The 23867-nt window shown below is 43.5% G+C and overlaps 1 protein-coding gene across 2 annotated transcripts in view; it reads right to left on the bottom strand.

Moving 5' to 3' along the window:
* LOC110498069 (mucin-17) overlaps positions 1-23867 on the bottom strand; it is a 56384-nt gene that overhangs the window by 16526 nt on the left and 15991 nt on the right. For both annotated transcript variants that reach the window (XM_021574639.2, XM_021574640.2), the window contains exons 2-11: positions 17650-17773; positions 11581-13106; positions 9448-10604; positions 6825-9172; positions 5959-5997; positions 5541-5659; positions 4797-5111; positions 3350-3476; positions 3196-3231; positions 805-995 (exon numbers count right to left, since the gene is read on the bottom strand). In XM_021574639.2, coding sequence (XP_021430314.2) covers positions 805-995; positions 3196-3231; positions 3350-3476; positions 4797-5111; positions 5541-5659; positions 5959-5997; positions 6825-9172; positions 9448-10604; positions 11581-13106; positions 17650-17773 — 5982 coding nt within the window. The remainder of the gene's footprint in view (positions 1-804; positions 996-3195; positions 3232-3349; positions 3477-4796; positions 5112-5540; positions 5660-5958; positions 5998-6824; positions 9173-9447; positions 10605-11580; positions 13107-17649; positions 17774-23867) is intronic.

Raw genomic sequence — 23867 nt, 5'->3', positions numbered from 1 at the left:
CACAGGAAGGCCATAAAGATCATCAAGGACATCAACCACCCGAGCCACCGCCTGTTCACCCCGCTATCATCCAGAAGGCGAGGTCAGTACAGGTGCATCAAAGCTGGGACCGAGAGACTGAAAAACAGCTTCTATCTCAAGGCTATCAGACTGTTAAACAGCCACCACTAACACTGAGTGGCTGCTGCCAACACACTGACACTGACTCAACTCCAGCCACTTTAATAATGGGAATTGATGGGAAATGATGTAAATATATCACTAGCCACTTTAAACAATGCTACCTTATATAAATGTTACTTACCCTACATTATTCATCTCATATGCATACGTATATACTGTACTCTATATCATCGACGGTATCCTTATGTAATACATGTATCACTAGCCACTTTATACTATACTATGCCACTTTGTTTACATACTCATCTCATTTGTACATACTGTACTCGATACCATCTACTGTATCTTGCCTATGCTGCTCTGTACCATCACTCATTCATATATCCTTATGTACATATTCTTTATCCCCTTACACTGTGTACAAGACAGTAGTTTTGGAATTGTTAGTTAGATTACTTGTTATTACTGCATTGTCGGAACTAGAAGCACAAGCATTTCGCTACACTCGCATTAACATCTGCTAACCATGTGTATGTGACAAATAAAATTTGATTTGATTTGATTTGGATTTGAAAAAGGTTAATCTGTGTTAATATGGGTCAATATGGGCAGAGGAGGGGTCATTTCATTACAATACTATTCCCTGCTGCATGTCAGCTGAGATCAACCACAAGTACTTACAGTCCACGAATGATCTTGATGGATCCCACAGAACACAAAGTCTTCCTTCTGACTGGATTACCTTCTGCCTCCTCCTCCACCACCTCCTCCACCCGCCCCTCTTTTTCCTCTCCTCCCTCTCTGAAGTCGTACACATCATCGTCAATCTCCACACACTCGCCCTCGAAGCACGGCCTCTCGTACACCAGAGCCTGAAGGAGAGAGAAGGGGTTAAAGTTGAGGCTGTTGTGCTGAGGTGGGCAAAGTGATCTTGTCCATACCTGTCAACATCCCAGGGATGCATGCTCCTCATACCACAGATTCCACCCCCCTAGGCCCTGTACCTCTGGACAGAACATTTCACAACTGCCTGTCTGACAGTGCAATATTGAGCCCAGAGGGCTAGGTGGTACTTTTCCTAAACCATCAATCAATTGTTTATTTTAATGGTTGAACAAATGTTCAGCAGATATTGAGCCATACTGCTACATTATTAGCCCCTTGAAACCTATGAAATGCGCTTGCATATTTCTACATTTTAGACCTCATCTGGTCTGCCAGAATGTCCTAAACAAACAGCTCTACTGGCAACCACAGCCCAGCATGCAGAGACAACACACTTTTGTGCTATGTGCCGATAGAGCTGCCGGGGCACACATAGTTTTCTCACTAGTCACTAGTCAATCCACCTGAAACAACAGGCCTGTTGGTCTGTTTCACAATTAACAGATTTTATAAGACAGAGAACTTAGGATGACAGCTGTGCTATAATAATATGTGGTCCCATCATATCACAGCTAGTCTTCAGCCATGTCACCAGAAAAAAGCCAAGCATTTGGATATTATGAAGTTTTGTGGTAAGAGGTGATTGCAGTTGTTCGAAGTTCCCACTGTCATTCACAGACTGTTTAAAAAAATGTATCCTTAAAACTTATTGTGGCTAGGGGTTCCGCTAGCTGAATCTTTTTTTTTATTTATAGAAATATAGAACTTTCATACATTCACAAGTGCAATACACCAAATTAAAGCTTGACTTCTTGTTAATCTACCCATCGTGTCTGATTTCAAAAAGGCTTTACAGCGAAAGCACAACATATGATTATGTTAGGGCAGAGCCTGGTCACAAAAACACATACTGTACATCCATTTTCCAGCTAAGTTCCAGCTAGAGTCACAAAAAGCAGAAATAGAGATAAAATGAATCACTAACGTTTGATGATCTTCATCGGATGGCACTCATAGGACTTCATGTTACACAATACATGTATGTTTTGGTCGATAAAGTGCATATTTTTTATCCAAAAATCTCAGTTTACATTGGCGCGTTACGTTCAGTAATGTTTTGCTTCCAAAACATCCGGTGATTTTGCAAAGCCACATCAATTTACAGAAATAGTCATCATAAACTTTAATATAAGATACAAGTGTTATGCACAGAATTAGAGATATACTTCTCCTTAATGAAACCGATGTGTCAGATTTTTAAAAAACTTTAAGGAAAAAGCAAACCATGCAATAATCTGAGTACACCGCTCAGACAACAAAACAAGCCATACAGATATCCGCCATGTTGGAGTCAACAGAAGTCAGAAAGAGCGTTATAAATATTCACTTACCTTTGATGATCTTCATCAGAATGCACTCCCAGGAATCCCAGTTCCACAATAAATGTTTGATTTGTTCGATAAAGTCCATAATTTACGTCCAAATACCTAATTTTGTTAGCGCATTCAGTTCACAAATCCAAACTCACGACGCGCAGGCAAGTCCAGGCGAAAGTTCATATTACAGTTCTTAGAAACATATCAAACGATGTATAGAATCAATCTTTAGGATGTTTTTATCATAAGTCTTCAATAATGTTCCAACCGGAGAATTCCTTTGTCTGTAGAAATGCAATGGAACAGAGCTTACTCTCACGTGAGCGTGCATGATCAGCTCATGCCCCTCTGGCAGACCTCTGACTCATTCAGCTCCCATACCCCCCTCCTTCACAGTAGAAGCATCAAACAAGGTTCTAAAGACTGTTGACATCTAGTGGAAGCCTTAGGAAGTGCAAAATGACCCCATAGACACTGTATATTCGATAGGCAATGAGTTGAAAAACTACAAACCTCAGATTTCCCACTTCCTGGTTGGACTTTTCTCAGGTTTCCGCCTGCCATATGAGTTCTGTTATAGTCACAGACATCATTCAAACAGTTCTAGAAACTTCAGAGTGTTTTCCATCCAAATGTACTAATAATATGCATATATTAACAACTGGGCCTGAGTAGCAGGCAGTTTACTCTGGGAACGCTTTTCATCCAAACGTGAAAATGCTATCCCAAACAGGTTTTAAACATTGATGTAAATATGAATGGTCATAGGAATAGCTATAAAAACAGGATAATTCAAAGAGGGGAAGCATACCTTTACTTCATTAGGATGCTCCACCTTTATCCCACCCTGTAAGAGATGGAAAACCACACAGGCCTTTAGCATCATGGAGATAAAACAGTAGAATACACAGTAAGGGGACAGTGTTTTTTAAAAGATAATTAAGAATGACATAATGATCCAGTACCATTTTGAGTGTTTTCAGCGATCCGATGAAGGGCTGAGGGAATGCCCAGGCCTCTGGACAGGGGTACTCGCCCGCCTCCAACACCGATAAGAGACCCCCAAACCCTGGGTCACCATACACCAGCCAGCTATGGGATAGCAACAAGGGCCACACACAAACAAAGATTAGACACTTGTACAATACACTAAATCACACCCTTGTTCTTCAGCTGTCATATTAACTTTAAAACACATCCAAATACGATTTCAGGCCATTAGCACTATGATTCGACAACACACCTAAGACAGACAGACATGAGCAGATTCACTAAACTACATACAAAATATTCAACATACACCGTTAGCAATGCTTTTTCTATCTAGAACCTAAAAGAGTTACTCGGCTGTTCCCATTTGATAAACCTTTGAAGAACCCTTTTCGGTTCCAGGTAGAACCCCTTTGGGTTCCATTTAGAACCCTTCCACAGAGGGGTCTACATGGAGCTCAAAAATGTTCTACCTGGAACCAAAAAGGGTTCTCCTATGGGGACAGTCGAAGACCCTTTTGGAACCCTTTCTTGGAACCCTTTTTTTCTAAGAGTGTAGCAGCACCAATGTACTGTCTACAAAAAACAACAACATGTTTGTGACTGAGATAACATCTCCTAACAGCAAATGATGTCATTCCAACAAGCACATGCAGGCCAGCCTGAATTCCAATGAGAAAAGTGAAGAAAGATCAGCCTCCATGACAAGAGTTGCAAAAGAAACGCATACACACTATAGTGAGTGAAAATGCAAAATTATAGTTTGCACACCATTTCTTTTTTTAATTTAAAAACATTTTTTGACCTGTTTTTCGTGGTATCCAATTGTTTTAGTAGCTACTATCTTGTCTCATCGCTACAACTCCCATACGGGCTCGGGAGAGACGAAGGTTGAAAGTCATGCATCCTCCGATACACAACCCAACCAAGCCGCACTGCTTCTTAACGCAGCGCGCATCCAACCCGGAAGCCAGCCGCACCAGAGGAGGAAACACTGTGCACCTGGCAACCTTGGTTAGCATGCACTGCGCCTGGCCGGCCACAGTAGATGAGCGATGAGACAAGGATATCCCTACCGGCCAAGCCCTCCCTAAACCAGACGACGTTAGGCCAATTGTGCGTCACCCCAGGGTCTCTGGTGGCACAGCTGGCACTGCAGTACAGCACCCTTAACCACTGCGCCACTGCGCCGAGTGGCGCAGTGGTTAAGGGTGCTGTACTGCAGTGGGGTGACGCACAATTGGCCTAACGTCGTCTGGGTTAGGGAGGGTGCAGTGGCCTGTATCATCCATCTCAACACGCTTTTGAACATTAGCAAGCCTGCTGGGGCAAGTATAGTATATTGAATTTAATTTAATAATGAAGAAAATTCTTTACTAAGATTTGAACCTACAACCTTGTTAGAATGAAGGTAGAACTTACACTCCAGAGTGGACCTTGATGGAGCCGGTGTTCTGTATGTTCCCATAAGAGCAGATCTCAATAGTGTCGTCGCAGAAGGATGTCATTCTCCCCAGACCATTCACTTCAGTGAACAGGTCAATCCGAGGTAGACTGTAGTCCCTCACTGCCAGGCGGATAGATCCGATGACCATGGGTGAGGTTGGCACAGGCAGACCCATGTGATCCAGTGCCCCTGGTGTCACCTCCTCTGCCCACACGTTGACCAGCTCCATGGGCCCCTCCTCCAGGGCGATGGTCCGACCCTGGAACCTTGGCTTCTCATACAGCAGCCAGCTACAGGGACAGGATGTGATGACACACTGAGAGACATGTTCCCAACAGTCACAAAATATTGAGTTGCTGTCATGCGTCTTTAACATGAGACATTAATCAATTAATAATGTAATAGAGGATTGTGACAAGTTAAAAATTGAAGATTTGTATGAAATAAAGCATTAATTTATGGAATACAGAGTGATGGAATGAGGAATGAAGTTTGTCCCCAACAAACTATTGTCATTAGTTACCACAGCCACAAAGTCATTGCCTATTTCTACAATTTACCTTCTTAAAATTTAATTTTAAACCTAACCTTAACCACAATACTAACCTTCTGCCTAACCTTAAATTAAGACCAAAAAGCAACAACCAAAAATGTACGATATAGACAATTCTTACTTTGTGGCTGTTGTAACCGGTGCCAATCACAACAAATAGTCTTACCATCCCCTGATGACCCTGACTGAGATGACAGGAGACAGCTTCATCATGGAGGCATCCTCTACGTCCCCAAACACCTCGTAGGCCTCTCCTTCAAACTGAGCCCGCTCATGGAGCACTATCTACAACAGGATGTAGAAATTTACAGTAAGTACATCTCATGGCCATTACAACATGTGACACTTGGTGATTGTATCATTGTCACTTGCAATTTCTGATCCAATAGACTGAGTTGAATACTGCAGACGTTTTATGAAATATCTTTCCAGATAATCACCATAAAATATCAAAAGTATATGAGAATAAATAATGTAGAACTCCCTAACACACAACTAGTTGTAAACCTTGCATCATATCGTGTTACTATAAAACACTGGACGGTGGATGCAGTATTTTGTTTTGAATGTAAAGTCAATCGTACCTTCCCAGGCCGTTTGTGGAACCCTCTCACTTCTGGAATCTGAAAAGGAAAAGAAAGAATGCTGACTTTCATTTTCCTCTGAGGGACTGGGAAATAACTCAACAAAAGACTACCAGTTATACATTTGCCAGCTTAAAAACATCAATAGTTAGCAGCCTACATGCCATGTACCGTACATTAGTGTGTAAGAGCAAACCAACATTGGTCTACACACGCTGGGCAGAAAGTAAGATGGCAGTCATGTAAGCAAAACAGTGTGAGAGAAGTAGGCTTATTTGCATGTTTGTGTGCATGGTCTGAGCATTAAAATGTATGTACAAAATGGAGTGGTTCTGGCAAAGGCATATATAAACGTTTATTGAGGAATGCCTCTTCTTGTCTTTACTTGCAAACAATTCATGACATGTTTCTAAGAGCCATAACTTGTAAACGTCTAGAACTTTTTATTGTATTTCAACATTCCAAAATACAAAGCTGGACCTGATTTGATTAAGTGGCGTGTTGCCATGGAGATACTTTAGATGCCTGTACAAAGTGAACAGGATCTGAACTATCTGCTCAGCCCATTAAACAATGCCCTGCAGGTCAGAACTCATTTAGTTGTAAAGCTGAATCCTCTGTTTCCAGGAGTAAAGCAGTACTGAGAGAATATGAGAGACTTGGGCAGGTAGAGACAACCATAGTTATGTCTCAATCATGCAATTTTAGTCTCTATGGAAAAAAACGTATTTCTCAATCTAGCACAAAGTACCCGTCTATAGAGATTTTAGATGGATAAAAAAATAACATAGATACATACAGTACAGTAATGAGGCAAAACCCCAAACTGTCAGTTGGCTTCATGCAGTCTTGTCTGAGACTCTTACCTTGGGGTTGGCTGCAGGAAGACCATTCAGAGGGGGCTGTGGGATGTGGTTGGTGGCTGGATGAAGTCCTAAGGTAAGTCCCTTTAGTCCAGTAGTGTGACCGAAGCCCATTACAGGGCTAGCCATTGTACTCTGTGTAGTACTACTCTGTGAGGATCCTTTGTCTGTCCTGAGATACTGCTCCAGGGGATCTGGCAGCTTTAGCTCAGTGAACAAGGGGAGAGGAGGAGGTGAGGAAGGACTGATTATTGACTCACCAGTTGCAACCACACCCATACTCAGGCCCGGATTCATACTTCTCCAACCCGCCCTTTCTGGCACTGTGCCCTGGGTGGTAGGAGAGGGAGGAGCACCATTAGAGACTGAGGAGGAAGGATCCCCTTTGTTCCTTCTGGAAGTCCTGGGGGAGCTCAATAGGTTGGAGAGTAGGGACATCCTTCCTAGCCGTGACGTGAGCTGACCGGTTTCTTCCCCTTGCTCCACTTTCTCCTCTACTTCCCTCTTCGCCTCTACCTTAATTTTCGCCTCTACCTTAATTTTCACCTCTCCATCTTTCCCATCTGTTTGACACCCTGGTTTTCTTCGGGCTCTAGATGGAGACTGGAGGGCTTTGAATAGAAGGCTGTCCTCTGCATTAGCCCTTCTTGGCTGTGTCTTCTCCTCCCTGGCCTGTTTCTTTATCAACATGGCCGGGGTTTCTTCATCCTTTGTCCTCTTTTTCAGGCCAAACTGGAAGCCATCAGCGTCAAAAGGGTTCTCGAAGCGGTCCTCCTTGATGGCGGGCAGGGCAAAGGGGGGCGAGGAGGTCTTGGCATGGTCGTGGTGCCTCTTGGGGGGCAGGGGAAAGGGGGTGCCCAGTTCCTTAATGCTCCTGATGAAGTCATCCACATTGTCAATCTCAGCCAGACTCTCATCCTCGCTGACTGAACAGTCCAGCCTTCTCTTGGTCTCCCTCTTCTGCTCCTGTTTTGAGCCGCGCTCCACGTTCAGCCAGCTGGACGGAGATTCCTGTTTCAGAGGGAGAGGTTTAGGGGGAGAGGGGAGCTTCAGAGAAGTTGGCAGCTGAGGAGGCAGCTCAGCCTTGGGGTTTGCTTTTGTCGTTTTAGGGGGTTCTTTGAGGAGCAAGACCTTCTCCTGAGCTTTTGTTCTTATGGATATTGAGTCCTGTTTTGTGTCTAATATCTTAGTCGCTCCTTCGCTGGGTCTTTCTTCTTGTTTTGCCACTTTCTCCTTCTGATCTTTTATAGTTATGGTCTTTGATTCCTGTTTTGCATCCATCTTAGTAACTGTGCTCTTAGTTGCCGCCTCACCCAGTTTGTCCTCTTTGTTTTCTTTGTGTGGCCCGCTATGTGCATCCGCCAAATTCTGTGTCAGTGAAGGAAGCTCTTTGTTCAGTTGGACCTCACCATTTTTAATTGGTTTCAGAACAATCGCAGGCTCTGTTATGATGTCGGAGACCTTCACTGGCTCTCCCCCCTTCTGTACTTCAGTCTCTTTCCCAGACACTATGGATATATCAGAAACTTTTCCATTACGAATAGGTACTATATCGGGGGTTTGAGCATTAGCTAGTTTCTTAGATTTTTCCTCTGAGCCAAAGAAAGGTGACTGTGTTGCCGTATCTTGACTCTCTCTTCTTTCAACCACAGTGGAGGCGTTTTTGGGTGAGCTATCCTTTGCTACATCCAGGCCATGTTCCACAGGCTGATTCGTATTGGATATCCCTTCCCCAGCACTAAGTATGAGCTTCTCTGAAGCTGTAGAAGTATTTTCATTGTACTCATCACTTTTCTGATTAGCTTGGTTCTCAGTGTCAGTATGAATGTAGTCAGTCAATTCAGGCTTGGTTGATGTATATATTACTTCCTCATGGGTAGGTGTGCTTGAGGCAGACACAATGAGGCTTGGTTCAGTTGGGCGTTTCTCCAGGACTACACCTGGGTTTACAGGACCCATCTGCTGCAGTGGTGTATTGGTTAAGGCTTCCACATAGTTGTGGTCAGAGTTCATAGTTTGCTCATATTTCTTGAGGGGCTTGCTGGGCTTGCCTTTAGGGGGAGTTACCTGACGGAACATTGCACGCTTGCTAGCCACAGTCACAGAATCACTTGGATCTTTCACTGGACTTTTCAAACTCAGTGGTGAAGCCTTCCCAGAATCATCAGCAGTCATGTCCATGGTGGGAGATGTGATGTTACTCTGCTTCTTAAGTCCAAGGGAGGCGGGTTTCTCTTGCTTGGTTGGTAACAGTGAGGGAGGGGTGGGTGTGTCCCCATCATCACGGGGGGTGCTCTTATTGGAGGCCTGTTGGGGCAGGTTTGTTTGCAAAGGGCAGGGCAGCTTGCTTCCTGTTGGTGATACAATAGTTAGTCAGACAGTTAGTATAGCAGTTTGTTGGTTAGTTTTCATAATGCATTGCAAAATGAGAGCTATCCCTTTCTCTTAAATATGTGACATTTACAATTCCTCTTGTCCATCAAAGAAATTAAACCATTGGATAATTTTGAAACATTACCACCACTAAACACATAACTAAAATGTGTTAGCTAGACAGGGGCTATGAATAAGCAGACAAAATCTTATCAATATCCCATGTTCAAAATCCATGACAAGTTTGTCTTACCCTTCTCAGGTTCAGTGGTCATTGTCTCATCTGGGGGCATTTCCTCTGGGCTGGGAAGCTCCTGCTGCTTTGGGCTGGTTGGTGTGGAAGGCCTACTATTGACAACTGATGCTCTCTCAGTGGTCTTGGTAGTTTTACTCCCTGTGTCGATGGTTTGGAGTTTGCCGTCTTTCATCTTTCTGACCAGAGACAAAGAGTTGTCAGGGGCTTTGGGTAACCGGCTCTTTGGTATCATGCTGCTGTTGGTGCTGTCTGGGCGTGTGGGAGCCTGCTTTTTGACATCTTTGGGTTCACTTGTTTTGGCTATGTCAGTGTTGTTGTCCTCAGGGTCTTTTTCCATCCCATTGGATAGGTTTACCTTATCTGAGTTCACAGGTGACATGACTGGTACTTTAGTAGGTGATGCCTCTTCTGACGTAACAGGCCCTGGAGTTGGTTTCCCCCCTGAACCCACTTCATTCACCTCCTCGGTGATAGGCTTTTTGTCTGTTTTAATCATTAAATGTTTAGGTTTAGGGGTCTTCTGGGGTTTGGAACCAAGCACAGGTAGAGACACAGCCACTGAAACATCAACCACTGAGGTTGTGCCTGGTGACAGTGGAGGTTTTGATACAGCTTCTGTCTGTGACTTTTTGGGAATTTTTGACTTGGGGCTGTCGGTGACCTCTGTTTTTCCTGCGGTGGGTTGATCTTTTAATGTAGGTGACATAACCTTTGTTTTTTCACTGCCATCTTTAGGTGTCCTTTGTGATGGAGCCCCACTAGAAATCCCTGCCTTTCCACCATCTTTCAGACCCTTTCCCTTAGCCATGCCCAGGACAGCTTTGGACTTGGGTCCAACCGGAGGAGGGGGGCACTTTGACCGACTGGCTACATTACCGACTTTGTCACCTGGTTTAGACGGGGTGACCTGGGTCGTCCCCTGACATCTAACCCTTGAACCTCCTGTGTTGGGCTGTGTTTTACGTCCTGGCATAGTTGTGGTTGGAGAGGCCTCATCCAGCTCTGGGGTTGGGGACGTTGGGGAACTGTCTACAGCCATGGGGTCATGGTGTCTTTGATCAGAGTCTGTACCCTTGGTTATCTCCCCAGCAGTGATGATACAGTCATTGTTTGGTTCCTTGAGGTCTACATAAACTTTTTGGGGGCTTGGCGAGCTGTTTAGAGAAGAGAGAAAATGTGTGATTAACTTTGAGGACAGGAGGGTAAAATAATTTTGTGTGCAGAACAAACTTGTCACCACAAACAGGTGTTGTTGTTTAACTACATTGATAGGGTACTTCATTCATACCAACCATTATAAAACCAAATAAACATGTTATCCGGATAAGGAAAAACAGCCTTTAGCAATACGTGCAAAGTGAACCTGAAATAAATCTTTCTGCACTGAGTAGCTTGACCAAACCGATTGTGAAAAACTGCTCTCACTTAAAACTTCCAGCAGTGCAGAACATCTCCTCAGGTATCAGTAGAACAATAAATCCATGAAGAGTCTTGGATGAATTCCAAGCATTTTAATCTAAAAAACAGGCTACATCACATTTATATGACACAACAAAAAGCATGCCTTGTGGCATTACTATGTCTGAAAGATATGTGGATATCAGAATGGTGTGCCTTACTTTTGTCAGCCTTGTGCTGAGTCTACTCATTAAACCCTTTAGTCAAACAAAGTGACTAGTTGCTTCTGCCATCAGTCATCATTCAAGATGGAAATAAAACATGGAGTAAAGCTCCATTTTGATTGAAATAAAACAGTTCATTTGAACAACTGACTTAACAATTTAAGGTAGTGTACTGACTGGGTTGTAAAGTGCACACTGTATTTTGTGACAATGACATAGGAAGATACAGTATGGTTGCATAGTCGATAACCTGTAGTAGTACGATCAGTAATCATGTAGTCCCAGTAAAGTATACATTAAGTAATGTGACATTTTAATGACGCAGGACTTTTTCAGCTGTACTAAGAACTGCTGTTATTGTTCTCCTCTGGTACAAATAGGCACAGCTCAGGTATTTTTTACTTTCTCTCACTCAATCTTTCAATCGCTCTCTCAATCTCTCTTTCTCACTTTAGGATCAAAGCACTCTTTAAAAAGACCAAAGAAAATGTAAAATAAAGATACTTACAGTTTCACCTCAGACTTCTGAGGAATCTTTGAAGCCAAGTCTGCGATGTCATTATTTTCTAGCTCTGTTTTTGTCTGCTCGTCCCCGTCAAAACTGGGCTCAGGGCTCACATACACCTTCTTAGGGAAAATCTTCTCACTGCGGGACAGTTTCACACTCCTGTGCTTTTCCTCTTTGCTCAGGGCCATCTGGTACTCTAGAGGGGTGCTGCTCTCTGAGTCTGTGCCTGGACTGTTCGCCCTTGGCTGGGCTTTGTTTGTTGTTTTGGACTCCTTGGAGGCTGGTGCTGTAGATACAGCCAGCTTTGGCTTTGGCTCTCTGCCACTGGCCTCTGCTGCTGATACTGCTGAAGGAGTTAGAGTGGCCAGGACACCTGCAGTATCAGGGTACTCCACAGGGGCCACAGTCATAGGTATGGCCAGGACTGAATGCAAATTTAAACTCTTCCTCTTCCCCTTCCTCTCCCCCTCCTCTTCTCCCAGGTGTGTTTCCACCCACAAGGCTTTGTGTAGCTTCACTGGTGAGTCCTGCGTCGTCCCCTCCTCTCCCCCATGTAACGTGGTCTGTGTGGGGGGAGCTGTTTCAGGCGTGCTGCTGCTGATGGATTTCAGAGCCCTCCTCCTGTTTTTCTTCCCCATGGCTGGGCTGTCCTTCCCCTCCTCCCCCTCTGGCTGGGGATCTGAGGAGGACGGGGTGTGTGACTGAGAGCCTACAGTCACTCCCACCAGGTAACTCCCCTTCCCTCCAACAGATGTTTTCAGGGAGGTCTTTTTAGACTCTGTGACCAGAGAGGTGAAGTCAGCCTTAAGGTGAGATTGGGAGAGGTCAAACGACCTGAGGGTGTTTTGGACCACTGGGCTGCCCCCTCCAGACCCATCTCTGTCTTTCACAGTGGTTTGTTCCAGATGTACCTGTAGCCTCCTGCTCGCCTCTCCCACTACATCCTCAGTGGGGCTGAGCCCTGGGACTTGGTCTGCTCCGGAGGAGGACGAGTTCGTGGGAGTCAGATTCCAAGAATTCCTGTCTGCCTCTCCGTCTGCCTCTGCCTCGGCCCGGCTCGCCCTGCACACCTGCACCTCCCTCACGCTGCCACGACCGCTGCTGTCGCTGCCTGCAAACAAAAGGTCCCCTCTGTCCACCACCACCAGAGAGGCTAGGCTGGAGGTACCAGGGCTGGAGCTGGTACTGAACATCGATCCCTCCTCCTGGAGCTCTGACAAACTTCCCTGCACTGGCCCAGCTCCGGCTTCCACTACCTCCCCCTCTCTCCGGGTGGTGGTGGGGGTCCTTTGCCAGTCTTCCTGTGGAGGTTGGTGGGGAGAGAGAGGAGAACCAGGGGACTGGGGGGAGACGGGAGAACCAGGGGAATGGGGGGAGACGGGAGAACCAGGGGACTGGGGGGAGACGGGAGAGCCAGGACCAAGCCAGGATCCATCCTCTGAGTCTGCTGAAAGTGAACCGCTCCGGCTCTTCTTCTTCTTTATGGAAAAAAAACTGCCGATGCGGTTCAACACTCTGTCTGAGCTCTTGGAGGAGACAGAGAAAAAAAACGGAAAGATAAATACACAGATGGAGAACCGACACACCTGTTGTTTTTGGCACAGCTGTACAAATAACCACAGACGTTAGTTCCCCTCTCACTTTTTTTTTGTCCTTGATATAAAGCTGGGTTCTCCAACCCTATTCCTGGAGAGCCACCGTCCAGTAGGTCTTTGCTCCAACCCTTATCTAGCACGCCTCATTGTAATAATTATCTGGTTGAATATCTGAATCAGGTTAGTTACAACTGGGGTTTGAACGAAAACTTACACGGGGGTAGCGCTCCAGGAACAGGTTTTAGAGAGCCCTGATATGAGGTGTGCTCAATGATGTAGTACATTTACATAGAATAGATTCATTCTCTGATTAACGCATTAACCTTAGATCCTTAACATCAACTATTACCTCTAAGATTCCGTAAATATTCCATCCCAATTTATTTGGATAGTTCTTCTGTAGATGCTATACAGATGGTCATACTATCAACAAATGATCTGATAATCAACTGACTATCTATTGATAAACAACTGCCTGCTAAGGTTACGGTTAAGGCAAGGTTTAGAATAAAGGTAAGGGTTAAGATTAGGGATAGTGTTAGGGTAAGGGTTAAGTTTAGGGTTAGGATAAGGGTTAGTGTTAGGGTTAAATTTGTAGGTAGTAAGTTGAAATGTTACTGATAGTCTATAGTATATAGCATTCTTGTCAAAATCAAACAGGCCAAGCTGAATGGTATAGATCAGTGTTTCCCAACTCTGGTCCTCAAGTACCCCCCAACAGCACACATTTTTGTTGTAGCCCTGGACAAAACCACCTGATTCAACTTGTCAAGTACTTGATGATTAGTTGACAAGTAGAATCAGGTGTGCTTGTCCAGAGTTGGGAAACACTGGTGTAGATGTCTCTCTGGTAACAGCCAGGTAGGAAAATGATCAGGCTTCTACAGCACCTGGGCAATGACCATAGAGATCCTATTAAAGTAATTTTCTAATGGCTAATTCTATGGTATTGACAACATTAGGCAGACCTCGGGAGACTGAAAAGATTTGCCGTGGGTCCTCAGATCCTCAAAAGGATCTACAGCTGCACCACCGAGAGCATCCTGGCGGATTGCATCACTGCCTGGTGTGGCAACTGCTCGGTCTCCGACCGCAAGGCACTACAGGGGGTAGTGCGACACGGCCCAGTACATCACTGGGGACAAGCTTCCTGCCATCCAGGACCTCTATACCAGGCGGTGTCAGAGGAAGAACCTAAAAATGTTCAAAGACTCTAGCCACCCTAGTCATAGACTGTTCTCTCTGCTACCACACGGCAAGCGATACTGGAGCACCAAGTCTAGGTCCAAGAGGCTTCTAAACAGCTTCTACCCTCAAGCCATAAGACTCCTGAACATTTAATCAAATGGCTACCCAGAATATTTGCGTTGACCCCCCCTCCCCTTCTTTTACACCGCTGCTACTCTCTGTTGTTGTCATCTATGCATAGTCACTTTAATAACTCTACCTACATGTACATATTACCTCAACTAACCGGTGCCCTCGCACATTGACCCTGTGCCGGTACCCCCCTGTATATAGTCTCGCTATTGTTATTTCACTGCTGCTCTTTAATTACTTGTTACTTTTATTTCGTATTCTTATCTGAACTTTTTTAAACTGCAGTGTTGGTTAGGGGCTCGTAAGTAAGCATTTCACTGTAAGGTGAAATACCTGTTGTATTCGGCGCATGTGACTAATAAAATTTCCCACAAGTCAGTATCGACAGGTTTTGAATCCCACTGCCGGACAGGTCGAATGAGAACCAACGAGGCAAACAAGGAATGTGAGGATCACCAAATAATACTAGTTTTCTATAAGATCTATTGGATTACATACCATACCTAGAAATAAACACAACAATGTACGCCCATGTCTTATTCAATTTAGACAGTGGGTATCATAAATATTCACCCCCTTGGATTTTTTCAAATTTTGTTGTGTTACAAAGTGGGATTGAAATAGATTTAATTGTGATTTTTTTTGTCATTGATCTGCACAAAATACTCTATAATGTCAAAGTGAAAAGAAAGTTCTATCCAGCCATGACGCACACTGCCCATATGCGCATGGAACAAGACTGTCCCAATGTTCTTTTGGTGTCTGTATACTTTGTATTCTGTCATTTAATTTATTTTCATTGATTTAGCCAGGATAGTCTATTTAGCCAGGATAGTCTATTTAGCCAGGATAGTCACTGTTTTCCAGGGAGTCCAGGATCCATAAAATCAATACAAACATACACATCACATAAAGGCTGTCTAAACAAAAACATAGTACACACAGTAGCATACATACAAAAGCCCAGCACACTCTGTTGGTCTGTTTCCTACTATAGTACAGGCTGGAAGAGTATACAGAACATCATAGCTAAAGATAATACACACAAACACTTAAAATAAAACCGCTACATACCATTTTAGCGATACTTGCTGGATTTTAGCCTGTAGATTTATTTTCCTTACAGTCCCGGTATAATAACCATATCCTGCACCAATAGCAAATCAGGTGCAAAAAGTGAATGTTTATCAGCTCATAACTTCCTGCTAAGCTGCTTGGTTGAAGATAACAATATACAATTACTAAGCTGGAATAAAAGTCAACGCCGCCAAATACAATAAGTGAACTGTCTAACTTTACAGACAGACAGAGAGACAGTGTGTGTGCGATATCCGTGTGTATCTATATCCGTCTAGCCCTGAGTAGACTTGTATCAAACAAACTGAGGTACATTGCTTCAGGGCATAATTCCACTTCTATCACAGGTGCAGCATAAAGGCTATTGTGAAAGAGCTTTCACATAAAAAAAACCCACATTCACTAATTATCCAATGAGAATGTATGGACACGGATGTCTGACTAACATCTCCACCCTTCTTCCCTCAATCAAACTGGGGCAAGTCAGTAGCCCCGGGACATCTTTATCAATATCATGATACAGTGGAAAAGACTGAGACAAGGAAAAAACACAATATGTACATTTGTGAATATTTGCTAATTATTACATGATTCAGCAGTGTACAGTGTGAATGGTTCCACCATCTCTGACACACGAAAGGATGTACATTTTTGCCCTTTTGTGCCTATAACTGGCACGAGTTGAACGATTTGCTGTTGTTGTTTCATATGGACCTGTGCACATCCTTCCTTCAGTAGTAGAAACAGACTCTGGATCTCCACAGGATTTTCACCTATTAAAAATCCTGTTGAAACAGAGCTGATTGTTCTTTTGTTTCCAAATGGCCTCAGACCTTTCAGGAAACACATGACAGGTACAGGCACAAACTTAGTGGTTATTGTGTTCAAGTTCATGTTCCAAATTGTATGCCTAGCTTAGAAATACTTCATTTTAAATGAATAAAATAAAGGACACAGGATCCTATTCTTTCTACTCCAGTAACCAAGTTTCCAGGGAAAACTTCATTCTTCTTGAACGGATTAATGTGCTCAATTACGTATTTGTGAAAGCTGGATTGATATCAATAGAACATAGATAGTGAATCCTACCCCCGTAATAATAATAATTAATAATAACTTTAATATACAGTGCACATGTTGGACAACATGTTGGACAAGTAGGTGTCAATGGAGAATAACACAGGAAGAAATCCTGTCACTGCAGGATTATTTTGCTGTGACAATATAGGTCAAATTAAGATACTGCATCTGTAGGTGGGCATATAATTTACCCTTCAACCCTAATGATTTGTATACAACTTAGAGGGGCTTCTGATAAACGTGTCTACATTTATCTTAATAACCCAAGGCATTGAAGAAATTATCATATAGATCGGTATTCAAAACCTAAATGTTGCATAATACAAAGCTATAAACTGACTCAAACTTTTATTGAGGGGTCTGTCTGAAGAATCTGAACTGCTGTACTGTTTATGTACATCTCGCATATCAAAGGGTCTAATTAGCACCTACATCCTCAATAACACTTGATCGTGCAAATGGAGGGCCGAGGAGTGAGGAGGGAGGAAGGGACTGGTTTGGGATTTACCTTACTTCTGTTCCAGCCCTGCAAAGTGAGTCAATACTGCCCTCCTCTGCACACCTTCTATATGACTGCACAGCCAGGCTCAGTGCAAGAAGTGGCAAGAAGTAGTATGGGGTAAATGTAGCAAGCAAAGAAACAGATTCTGTCACTGAAATTATGTTTAGTAATCGTTTTGATCAATATCAAGTGTGTTGCATATGAATCTATCCACTCTGAAAGTTCTCTCTTTTGACACATACTTTTGACAATTGCAGAACAGAACTATGGTAAAAATGTATGGTACAGTATGTTTTGCTACTATGTATAGTATAGTCACATTTCATCATTACTCTTAGATGAGTCTGTCCTAAAAGACTTTAGATTGGCCTCACAGAAGGTAAAGAGGGTGGGGTTTAAAAGTACAGTAATTCAAATATAGAACAGATATTTCCAGATGACTTCTCCACAACACAATAGAGGACTCCTATTGTAGTCTACTATATAGTGCCATACCTTATTTCTGGACTTGTTGGGACTGAGGCTGTTGAAGGCTGACATGTCATAGCTGATCATGGAGGTAGCATCCCTGTCAGTCGTGGTGCTGTATTCTGTTTTCACGCTCAGTTGGTCAAAACTCCTGACGCACGCACGCACGCACAGACACAGAGAGAGAGAGAGAGAGAGAGAGAGAGAGGTACTGTTAGGCTTAGATCAGGCTGCTGTTCTCACCCAGTAACCACTGATAAGATGCTGAAACTTGGTTTCTATCCCTCGCCCACTCTCGCAGTCTTTCTTTTGATTTCATCTTTTCTATCATGGTTTTAACCATTCAGCATTCAGGATTAGACCCACTTCAGGATTATAACATGTCCTTATCCTCTGGTCCACTTTCTCACACACACATTCACAAACCCCATGGCATGGCTAATTGTGCCACCCGCGACCCATTCCACCTATATGTTGCTATCACATTAATGATGTATGGCCTTTTCAAAATGAAAAAAGGTCCATGGTACAAAATGGTACAAAGGTCCAGTCATCGCCCATGGCCACTTGACACACTGAAAGTAACTCAGCTGTAAGTACACATTTCTTAAACATCAACATATCCAAGAACACAACCACAACGCTTCTGTTTCCTGTTTTAACTGTGACATCTGACACCCTCGTTGTGCTTTACATGACAGACTTGACGATTTATAGCAGAGAGAAATGGTACACTGGTCAGACGACAGTCACCCACACAACTTATTCACAATTCACAACAGTGTGTGTGCAGTAGTTAGAATAACATTGTGCTTTCTGGGACACACATGTCAATAGGCTCTGGTCTGTTTTCAGGAGGTCAAATCAAATGTTGTTTGTCACAAACACATGGTTAGCAGATGTTAATGCGAGTGTAGTGAAATGCTTGTGCTTCTAGTTCCGACAATGCAGTAATAACCAACGAGTAATCTAACCTAACAATTTCACAACAACTACCTTATACACACAAGTGTAAAGGGATGAAGAATATGTACATAAAGTTATATGAATGAGTGATGGTACAGAACGGCATAGGCAAGATGCAGTAGATGGTATTGAGTACAGTATATACATATGAGATTAGTAATGTAGGGTATGTAAACATTATATTAAGTGGCATTGTTTAAAGTGGCTAGTGATACATTTTTTACATACATTTTTCCATTATTAAAGTGCCTGGAGTTGAGTCAGTATGTTTGCAGCAGCCACTCAATGTTAGTGGTGGCTGTTAACAGTCTGATGGCCTTGAGATAGAAGATGTTTTTCAGTCTCTCGGTCCCTGGTTTGATGCACCTGTACTGACCTCACCTTCTGGATGATAGCGGGGTGAAAAGGCAGTGGCTCGGGTGGTTGTTGTCCTTAATGATCTTTATGGCCTTCCTGTGACATCGGGTGGTGTAGGTGTCCTGGAGGGCAGGTGATGAGGGCAGGTGATGCGTTGTGCAGACCTCACTACCCTCTGGAGAGCCTTACGGTTGTGGGCGGAGCAGTTGCCGTACCAGGCGGTGATACAGCCCGACAAGACGCTCTCGATTGTGCATCTGTAAAAGTTTGTGAGTGCTTTTGGTGACAAGCCACATTTCTTCAGCCTCCTGAGGTTGAAGAGGTGCTGTTGCGCCTTCTTCACCACGCTGTCTGTGTGGGTGGACCAATTCAGTTTGTCCGTGATGTGTACGCCGGAGGAACTTAAAACTTACTACCCTCTCCACTACTGTCCCATCGATGTGGATAGGGGGGTGCTCGCTCTGCTGTTTCCTGAAGTCCACGATCATCTCCTATGTTTTGTTGACGTTGAGTGTGAGGTTATTTTCCTGACACCACACTCCGAGGGCCCTCACCTCCTCCCTGTAGGCCGTCTCGTCGTTGTTGTTAATCAAGCCTACCACTGTAGTGTCGTCTGCAAACTTGATGATTGAGTTGGAGGCGTGCATGGCCACGCAGTCGTGGGTGAACAGGGAGTACAGGAGAGGGCTCAGAACGCACCCTTGTGGGGCCCCAGTGTTGAGGATCAACGGGGTGGAGATGTTGTTACCTACCCTCACCACCTGGGTGCGGCCCGTCAGGAAGTCCAGTACCCAGTTGAACAGGGCGGGGTCGAGACCCAGGGTCTCGAGCTTGATGACGAGTTGAGGGTACTATGGTGTTACATTTTGAGCTGTAGTCGATGAACAGCATTCTCACATAGGTATTCCTCTTGTCCAGATGGGTTAGGACAGTGTGCAGTGTGGTTGCGATTGCCTCGTCTGTGGACCTATTGGGGAGGGAAGCAAATTGGAGTGGGTCTAGGGTGTCAGGTAGGGTGGAGGTGATATGGTCCTTGACTAGTCTCTCAAAGCACTTCATGATGACGGAAGTGAGTGCTACGGGGAGGTTGTCGTTTAGCTCAGTTACCTTAGCTTTCTTGGGAACAGGAACAATGTTGGCCCTCTTGAAGCATGTGGGAACAGCAGACTGGGATAAGGATTGATTGAATATGTCCGTAAACACACCAGCCAGCTGGTCTGCGCATGCTCTGAAGACGCGGCTGGGGATGCCGTCTGGGCCTGCAGCCTTGCGAGGGTTAACACGTTTAAATGTTTTACTCACGTCGGCTGCAGTGAAGGAGAGTCCGTAGATTTTGGTGGCGGGCCATGTCAGTGGCACTGTATTGTCCTCAAAGCGAGCAAAGAAGTTGTTTATTCTGTCTGGGAGCAAGACATCCTGGTCCGCAACGGGGCTGTTTTTTTTTTTGTAATCCGTGATTGACTGTAGACCCTGCCACATACCTCTTGTGTCTGAGCCGTTGAATTGCGACTCTAGTTTGTCTCTATACTGACACTTAGCTTGTTTGATTGCCTTGCGGAAGGAATAGCTACACTGTTTATATTCGGTCATATTTCAATCCACGGTTTCTGGTTTGGGAATGTTTTAATAGTTGCTGTGGGTACAACATTACTGTACTCAAAGGGTTTTAAGTTGACTCTGTGTTGTCAATGGAAGTGTTTAGGCTAGCTCACAACCATTGTGCCTTCCCAATATAGTGAGCTATGAGAATCTCTCTTAGAATTCAGAATGGGAACCAGCATTCCACTGTTGATTCTGTTGATCAGTGGAGGCTGCGGAGGGGAAGACAGCTCATAATAATGTCTGGAATGGAATGGCATCAAACACATGGAAACCATGTGTTTGATGGATTTAATACCATTCCAATCCAGCCATTACCACGAGTCCGTCCTCCCCAATTAAGGTGAAACCAACCTCCTGTGCTGTAGATACAGGTGCAACACCATGGATGTGTTCAGAGGGGTGAAATGTTCTGAGACATTTTCAGCGATGTTGAAGATAAATGCACTACACTTAAAAAAAACTTTCCCCATCAGTCAATAAGATAATTGTCTTACTCTGCTACATGTGGGACGTTTCAACCACCTGAGTAAAACGGGCAGTCATGTACATTTTTCAACAGAAGAGGTTTGTTTGTTCATCATTGATCAGCATCTTCTGGCTTTGTTATACCATCTTTTCATCTTTTTTTGCAGAATATATTTTCATCATGACAAAGTTGCCTGATGAGTCATACAGAACCATGAATCACCAAACTGCTACTCTACAGAATCTATTGATTCCGTTGGCATATGTTAAGTTACCCTGGCCATGCCTACTTTGCCAACACATTGAAGCCAGTCTCGTCAGTTAATGATTTATTTGTACAGTGACTTTGGGTAAATAACAAACTGTGCAGAATAGATTGCTGTGACGTTGGGTCTATGAGCCGTGAATTAGGGTTGAACCAGGGATCTTTTTAATGCATGAATGGTTTGATTATGATACATTTTTTTCCTAAATTATGCAGAGTTAGCAAGACTTCTACAGACGAAGCATCCATAAAGTGTTATTCTCTTGTTTTCTAGTGCTGCCCACTGGTCACAAACTGGTTGAATCAACATTGTTTTCATGTCATTTCAACCAAAATAAATCTATGTGATGTTGAATCAATGTGAAAAACTGATTGGATTTGGAAAAAAAGTCAATTTTAAGATAATTTTATATTTGAATCTAAATCCAATGATATAGTGCATTTTTTGCTGATTTCAAGTTGAATTCACATTTGTTGACAACTCAACCAAATGTAAATCAAAACTAGACGTTGAACTGACGTCTGTGCCCAGCGGGTGTCTACTTGCAGCGGTATCTGTTCCAACTTCAATCCCGAAGAGGAAGCACATCTGGCAGAACGTGTTATCTCACATACACAGCATGATCTGAAAGGATATGAATAAATATGAATGCTAATTGCTTTCTCATTTTTCATAATTAGGACCCTGTGTTTTGGACAATCATGTCACAGGACCTTTCTCATGTTTCATAATGGATAATGACTATGACATATCTAATGCAACAACTATGCACTGAGTAATTATAAAGACCACAGGAACCATCCACACTCCCATGTGGCGCTGTATGCAGATGCAACATATTAACCATGCAGCAAATCAATATGACTTGAGGTCTGCGATCGGAGGTCAAATAAGTAAGATGGAACAAAACACACAAAAGCAATCGTTATGTAATTACATAAACTTAACCCCCAACCTTGCCCTTTGACCTCAGTAAGACATCAGTCACCAGTTTTGGGTAAACATTTCCTTAGTCTCTCTATCAGTTTGCAGCCTCTGAACAAGTCTGAGGCCTAAATCAACCAGCTCCAAACTGCTTGGAGTCTTTCTCTGTTACTCCATGCCATCTGATCCCATCCCTCCCCTACACTCTTAGATAAAAGGGTTTCAAAAGAGTTCTTTGGCTGTCCCAATAGGAGAACCCTTTTTGGTTACAGATAGAACTATTTTGCGTTCCATGTAGAACACTGTGGAAAGGGTTCTACATGGAACTGAAAAGGGTTCTACCTGGAACCCAAAGGGTTCTTCAAAGGGTTCTCCTATGGGGACAGCCAAATGACATTTTTAAGCCCTGTTTATACGTGGTTCTAACATGCATATTTTGTCCTGATCGGATTGTGCCCACATTTTTAGACTGGTGTAGACGATTAAAATACTCATTGTGATCTGATTGTAATCAGATCTTCCTGGCCACCTCCGGTGGTAGTCAGGGACTCATTGTATCTGAATATCAATCACGTATAAACAGATATGGATGGATAAAACATTTAAATAATTATATCGGCCTCAAAATCATTGACAGGTAGCACCATTGACTTATGGCATCAATAATTGTCTTAAAATAAATAAATATTATTTTGAAAGAATATCTGTTAAATAATCTGCATACAGGGAGGCACCAGGAAATCTGGTTACATTGTGGACAGAGTGGATGGATAAGAGACACATTTTATCACCATGTGTAGATGCTACGTCTTCAATGTGGACACAATCAGAATGTGGATAAGATCAGGACAAAGGACGTGTCACGCCCTGAGCATAGAGAGCTGTTTATTCTCTATGTTGGTTGTGGCGTGATGGTGACTAGGGTGGGTCATCCAGATGATTAGTGATTTGTTGGCCTGGTATGGTTCCCAATCAGAGACAGCTGTTTATCATTGTCTCTGATTGGGGATCATATTTAGGCAGCCATTTCCCCATTGTGCTTTGTGGGATCTTGACTATGGATTGTTGCCTGTTAGCACTGTTATTTAGCTTCACATTTCGTTTGGTATTTTGTCTGGGTTTTTTCGGTGTTCATTTAATAAAGGAAAATGTACGCCTACCACGCTGCACCTTGGTCCACTCATTTCGGCGAGCATGACAGGACGCATGTTAGCAACAGGTATCAATTTGGCTTTAGGCTCTAGATAAAACCTTTTTTTACTAAGAGTGTAGGAGATATTCAGATCTGGCACAATTCAACATAACAGGAAATACAGGCGGGTAATATTAAGTTATTTGAGATTTTCTGAAACACTAACATTCAAAACTTGTTTTTAGACATTCAATGAACTGTTCAATGAACTGTTGTGCAACTCCATTGGTCACTCCCACTAGTTTCCTGGGTATGTTTAGGAAATATGGCAGCTAGCCTACAGTGAAGTTATAGTATTACAGAAGTAGAACTGTCTCCCACGCTCTCAAGCAGATCATTTAGACAACACACTGTAATGTTGCAGAATAGTCAACAGAGGAGTTGACTGATAAAAGCCAGCAGCAGCCTAGCCACAGAGCATTATCCTCCTCAGTAAAACAATGGCTCTGTTGTTTTGCATGAACTGTATCAAT

Source organism: Oncorhynchus mykiss, chromosome 19, assembly GCF_013265735.2.
Source record: "Oncorhynchus mykiss isolate Arlee chromosome 19, USDA_OmykA_1.1, whole genome shotgun sequence".
Classification (NCBI taxonomy): domain Eukaryota; kingdom Metazoa; phylum Chordata; class Actinopteri; order Salmoniformes; family Salmonidae; genus Oncorhynchus; species Oncorhynchus mykiss.
The sequence above is the reverse complement of the archived record's forward strand: the minus strand, read 5'-3'. Positions and strand labels throughout refer to the sequence as shown.